Below are 5,834 nucleotides of genomic sequence, written 5' to 3'. Positions count from 1 at the left end.
GTTGTTGCTGTTGCTGCTGCTAGTGTGATTGTGCGATACGTGAGAGTGCAGTGAGGATTGACATGCGCCGTTGGTGTGAAGACGCAACGCCATGGCCGTCGGCTGTCGCCTTTGGGTCTGAGACGGCTTCCCGCACGCCGCCCGGTACGAACTTGGCAATGTCGTCCTCCAGGGTCTCGGTGAGCGTCTCTGACAGGCCTAGGGTCTCGCCGCGCAGCAGTTCTACCTCGTATGCGAGGCGGCCGCCGCTCCTGAGGATGTCGTTGGTCAACTCGGTTAGGGTGTTTGTCAGCCTGGTGGTGTGGGCGTTTAGTTGTGATAGGGTGGCCTGAGTCTGGATGGAGAGCTCTGCGAGGGGCACTGCCCCCTGGCTTGAGGCTTGGTTCCCGGGTGTTCGAGAAGAGGTCTGTAGCGGGGGTAGGGTGGCGTTGAGATATGAGGCGGCATCGAATGAGGGGCTCAAAAAGTCTTGGAGGAAAGGGTCGGCGACATGCTGAGATTGTGGTTGAGTGGCACGTTTTGCTTGCTGCTTCGCGTGAATGGCAATGCTCCTGGTCCCCGAGGCGGCACTGCTTTGCCTCGGTCGAGCTGCCTTTGAGTCCCAGGCCATGTTTCCTTCGTTTCACTGAAGACGGCAACAGACTCCTTTCCAAGTCCTGGTGGCGTGGCGCCCTGTATATCCGGGATTCTAGATGCCTATATTCCTCGATCACCAGGTAGATTCCTCACGTTTTCTCGGCTCCTGGGTTACTGGGTCCGGGTTGGCCTTGATTTAGTGCAGCCACAATTTAACCGCGCGTAAGCTCCGTGCTGCGAATAAATGACAACAGAATTTGAAACGAACGGAAGAAAAAGGAAAAACGGAAAAGAAGACACGGAAACGCTGGGTTGTTGATGCTATGGTTGGTGAAATGGCTGGCCAGCTCACTTTATTGTTCTTCCTCTCGTTTCCCCAGATCAAGCCCAAGATCGCTGATGCCAGCTGGTGACACTTGAGTGGATTATCGCTCGCCAGGCAGCGAGGCCCCTGTTGCATCGATATCAAGCAATGAATCATCGAAGTTGTCCCATTTGGGACAAGGCTCCACAATATTAAACGACGTCCATTGCCGTTTCCTTGTGTTACCTTGTGATGCGTGGAAGCCAGACAAAACAACCAAAGCCCAGTCTGCCTGCGCTGGTCGTTGGCGCTGAGGGCCCAAGCATTCTTACCAGTTGCCCTGTGTTCTGTGATGCGCCAACGTGATGTTTAGTTTTTCAGCAGATGCAAGAAGGAGTCGGGCAAGGCAATGCAGGGCAACTGTATCCCCATCAAGAGGCTGAGGCAGATGACCCGGTTACTTTGATGTTTGTTCACAGCCTTCTGTAATTCGGTGAGTGCGTGCGAGAAACCCATTTAAACAGTGCACAGGCAGCTCTGGAAGAAATTGATTGGATCTTTCCATCATACCCAACTTTGGACGTTTCCGAAATTCAACGTGGGAATTGCCCGATCAGAGTGCTGGTAGGTAAGGTACCTCCCGACTAACATCCAACCCCGCTGTTGCTGCCTGCCACCTCTACACTCCCAGGCCGGCAATCTTGAACCTTAACTTCAACTCAATGACCTCAGCCTCAGCTTCAGCATCCAGCAGCCCCATGTAACGACTCATTTTCCAAACGTCATTGTGATTTTAGGTATTTAATCCCCCCATCGTCAGTCTGTTCATCTCCCCCACCTGTATACATCCTACACGCACACAACCAGGTTCGATTCTTTCAACCTACTCGTTCAACCTTCTTTCAACCTTAATTAGGTGCGACAACTACAGGTTTATGTTCCCCTGAATTGCTTCCACCCCCGATAATGCCTTTTGTTGCTTGACTGATTTTCTGGCTGTGCCTTCTGTTGGCCGACTTACATAACTAACCGGCGACTGAGCAAACCTGCAGACCAAACAATTCTCCTACTTCATTTCGAAGTACGGCTGATGACAGAAAACCCCCTCCTCATAATCTCCTGAGCTGCGACGCATCATCTCGGTTCCCTTTTCTGGCCACAAACCACTCGTCTTCCTCAGTGTTCCACAGCGGCCATGAGTTTTACGAAATTCAAGACTCATGTCTCCACGGTCGCCCAAAAAGCTGCCAGTGGCGGCATTCCGGGTGTGCGCTCCGTGGAAAGCGGAGATTCCGACGGCGAGGTAGTCATAATTTACCATCACACAAGCCTAGCGAGGGATGTGCGCATCCAGGCTCTAGCCCAAGATGTCAGCGAATATCCCGACGGAAACATGTTCATGCTTTGGACCAATGACGCCGACCCACCACCAACACCAGTTGTTACTGCCGTCCAGGGTATTCAAGACTACCTTATTGGCATGTCGGTCTACGAAATGGTAACAGGGTTGGCGAGTCGTCTCGACCAAGAGATCGGCCGTGCCTTGGATGGCCGACTAGAGGACCCGAACGACGCCGACGAAGAGGAGGAGGCCGACGACTACGATGCCGCATGTGACACAGAATATCCCTCCGACGAGGACGAATTTGGTTTACCATCTATACATCCGCAGCCCTCTCAACATAGCAACTACCGAATGGAAAAACAAGGGCCGTTGCTTCAGCGCATCCGGCGGGACCTCCGCCAGGTAAAGGCTGCAGGTTACAAAGTGGGCTTCCTCGACACCTTCGGTAAGACCTCCGTTACCGGACATGTTGCAATCTCCATACGAGCCGACAAGCTGGCTCTGTCCAACGAGGTTTTGGAGGCGTGGGATGTCAAGTCCACCGAATACATTGTCCTCGTCATGCGCTTCGAAGACCCCTACAGTCCGTTAGACAAGGTTATCGACCAACCCGCACTCCGGACCCGGGTGACATTTCGCATCGGAAAGTGCACAACGTACAAACCGTCCATCACTGAAGCTCTGCGATTCTTTTCCGAGTCTAATCGCCCACTGGCCACCGACGGCGACCCCAGCCCAGACGGCACGGAGCGGGGAGATGACGACGCTACCTTTGAGAAGCTCCTCATCTCTAACTCGCTGGACTCATTCTTATGCGAAAGTTTTGTGTCCCTCGTCAAGATCCGCCAGTCTCACAATCTCAGTTGGGAGAGCGCCAATGAGTTCCTACTGTCGAAAATCGGGCTTGTCTCGGAAGCCTACCGGCCCCCCGAGCCCTCTGTCTGTAACGGCGACGTCAACACATTTCTCACCTCGGACCATCTTATGGGGGATGACTCCAATAGCAAGCGCAGTTTCCCCCTCGTCGCCATGCAGTTTGCCATGCACTACTTTGTCAAATGTACCGAATACTGCCTACGGTGCCACTGCCGACTCGAGAAGGGCTTCGAGGCTTTGCGTCCGTACGTCTGTTCTGACCCGCTGTGCTTATTTCAGTACATGGCCATGGGCTTCGGTCCGTCTATAGAGCGCGAGATTCTCACAGAGCCTTATGTTGTCGACCTGCTCGTCAGCCTGTGCTACTCGGCCATCCAACCAGGGATTACACGTCCTTTCATCGGTGGTGCGAACCCCGAGGGTAGGCTCCCTATCCGATCTCTCCCAATCGGGTTGCGCTTCAAGGTTCCGGATCTGGCCAACCCTACTGTCAAGCCGTTGAAGGTGGCGGTGGTGCCGGGTCACGCATGCCTCGTCTTCGAGAATATGGAAGCTAGCGACTTTGGTAATCATCTGGCGCCGGCCCAGTGGCTCGCCTTCCGAAAACCCGGTCACCACCTTACACAGCACGCGCGTGTACGGGAGGTAAATAGCGCCACCAAAACGGCTTTCATCGACGTGATGGGTGAGTCTTCCGCCTCCTGGTCCGTGGTCGGGGCCGAGCCTTTCTGGAATCCATCATCACCGTCCTCCGGGTCTCCGTTGGAGACTGACAGCGCCGATGTATATCTCTATGATACCGATTTCGACTCCCTGGACGACGCCAACAAGGCAAAATCAATGCGACACGTTCTTGATACCCTCCCGCCCATCCTCGAGATTGAGGAGTGGCTGGCCAGCCATCCACATAGCACCCTCCGCTCTATGGAGCGCATCTCCCCGGCCGCCGTATCACTCCTTCAATGGATCGTATCATCGAACCGCTCTTGCATCTTTCAGGTCGACCGCTCGCGGGCCATCGCTCAGCGGCGTCAGGCGGTACCAGACCCCCAAGCCCCTGGCTCTCAAACCCCCGACCCTAAAACCCCGGTCACCAATCCTCGAGATGACGGAGGAGTAGCTGGTAGGGGCACCAACCGGGAACACGAACGCATCTTGGGGATGGAAGGATGGGTCCAGTTCCGTTTCGCCCAGGGCTCGCCAGACAAGGAGCTACGGTTTAACAGAGCGCTCCAAGAAGTTGCTGCACGCAAAGACATCGACAAAAGCCCGACGATATTTGCCTGGCATGGGAGCAACCTCTCCAATTGGCACAGCATCGTGCGGACCGGTCTCGACTTCCAAGACATAAGCTGCGGGCGCGCCTATGGGAATGGTGTCTACTTCAGCAGGTCCCACGAAACGAGCGTGACCTATTCAAGTGCGGCCCAATCGTGGCCGAATTCAGACCTCAACATCGGCTTCTGCCTGAGTTTGAACGAGATCATCAACGCGCCTGATGAGTTCGTCTCCCAAACGCCGCATTATGTGGTATCCCAGCCAGACTGGCACCAGTGTCGTTATTTGTTTGTTCGGGCTGTTGGTGGGAAAACGCAGCCGCTGGTTCGAAGCCAATCGAAAATGGATGCAGAGCAGAAAGCCCTGATTCGAGAAGGCAAGCCGGCGAAGCAACGGGTTTACTACCCACAAGCTGAAGGGCGTGAGGTCATGGGCCAGGGCGGCCAGTTTTTACAGATACCCCTTTCGGCTATCCCTATCCGAACCGTTGGGCCACCATCCGCCGCGCTGTCTGGTACTGTAAAGCGGACAGTGCAGCTGCTCGAAGACAGCGGAGACGAAGACGCCCAAGATGTGGCTTATTTGTTCTCGGACGACGAGTCCGACGAACCTACCGGCCCGCCAAATAAAAAAACGGCATCGCGCGCCTCTAGCATAGACGTCGCAGCCACCCAAAACAGGTACGAGGAAAGCCCGATTCCTGGGCTCCTTGACAAGATACTGACAAAGTTCCGCAGCATCGGCCGCGGTCCCCCGACTCCGGCCAGCATCAACATCGACCGAACCCTCACCGACTTCGAGCCAGGCGCCCTCGACCTCTCGACCCTTCCACGCCTCGAGCCGCCCTCCTTCGCAACCGACGCAGCCACACGAACCCTCAGCCGCGAGCTGATGCGCATGCAGGCCGTCCAGTCCAGCACGCCGCTGCACGACCTCGGGTGGTACATCGACTTCGACAACATCAGCAACATGTTCCAGTGGATCGTCCAGCTGCACAGCTTCGACCCCTCCCTCCCGCTCGCCGCGGACCTCAAACAAGCCGGCCTGACGTCGGTGGTGCTCGAGCTGCGCTTCGGGGCCGACTTCCCCTTCTCCCCGCCCTTCGTCCGCGTCGTGCGGCCCCGCTTCCTGCCCTTTTTGGAGGGCGGCGGCGGGCACGTCACCGCGGGCGGCGCCCTGTGCATGGAGCTGCTCACCAGCTCCGGCTGGTCGCCCGCCAACAGCCTGGAGAGCGTCCTGCTGCAGGTGCGCATGGCCATGGCCACGCTCGAGCCCCGCCCGGCGAGGCTCGATCGGAAATATCTTCCCACGGCTGCTGCTGATAGTGCAAGAAAGGGGAAGGCGAGGGTGAATGATTATGGGATTGGCGAGGCGGTGGATGCGTTTGTGCGGGCGGCGAATTCCCATGGCTGGGCGATTCCGGAGGGGTTGAGGGTTACGGCTATGGGTGTTTAA

General features: G+C 56.3%; 2 protein-coding genes across 2 annotated transcripts in view; one reads left to right on the top strand and one right to left on the bottom strand.

Moving 5' to 3' along the window:
* CHGG_07875 (uncharacterized protein) overlaps positions 1-610 on the bottom strand; it is a gene marked incomplete at both ends in the record, with an annotated part of 1,359 nt that extends 749 nt beyond the window's left edge. Inside the window, one exon of the mRNA XM_001225530.1 lies at positions 137-610. Within this exon, the coding sequence (XP_001225531.1) occupies positions 137-610 (474 nt within the window). The remainder of the gene's footprint in view (positions 1-136) is intronic.
* A 1,465-nt stretch (positions 611-2,075) lies between these two features.
* On the top strand, positions 2,076-5,834 carry CHGG_07874 (uncharacterized protein; the record flags this gene model as incomplete). The annotated part of the gene is made up of 1 exon (XM_001225529.1): positions 2,076-5,834. The coding sequence occupies one exon, from the start codon at positions 2,076-2,078 to the stop codon at positions 5,832-5,834; it is 3,759 nt and encodes a 1,252-aa protein (XP_001225530.1).

This window comes from Chaetomium globosum, genomic scaffold (genome assembly GCF_000143365.1).
Source record: "Chaetomium globosum CBS 148.51 scaffold_5 genomic scaffold, whole genome shotgun sequence".
Taxonomy (NCBI): Eukaryota; Fungi; Ascomycota; class Sordariomycetes; order Sordariales; family Chaetomiaceae; genus Chaetomium; species Chaetomium globosum.
The sequence above is the reverse complement of the archived record's forward strand: the minus strand, read 5'-3'. Positions and strand labels throughout refer to the sequence as shown.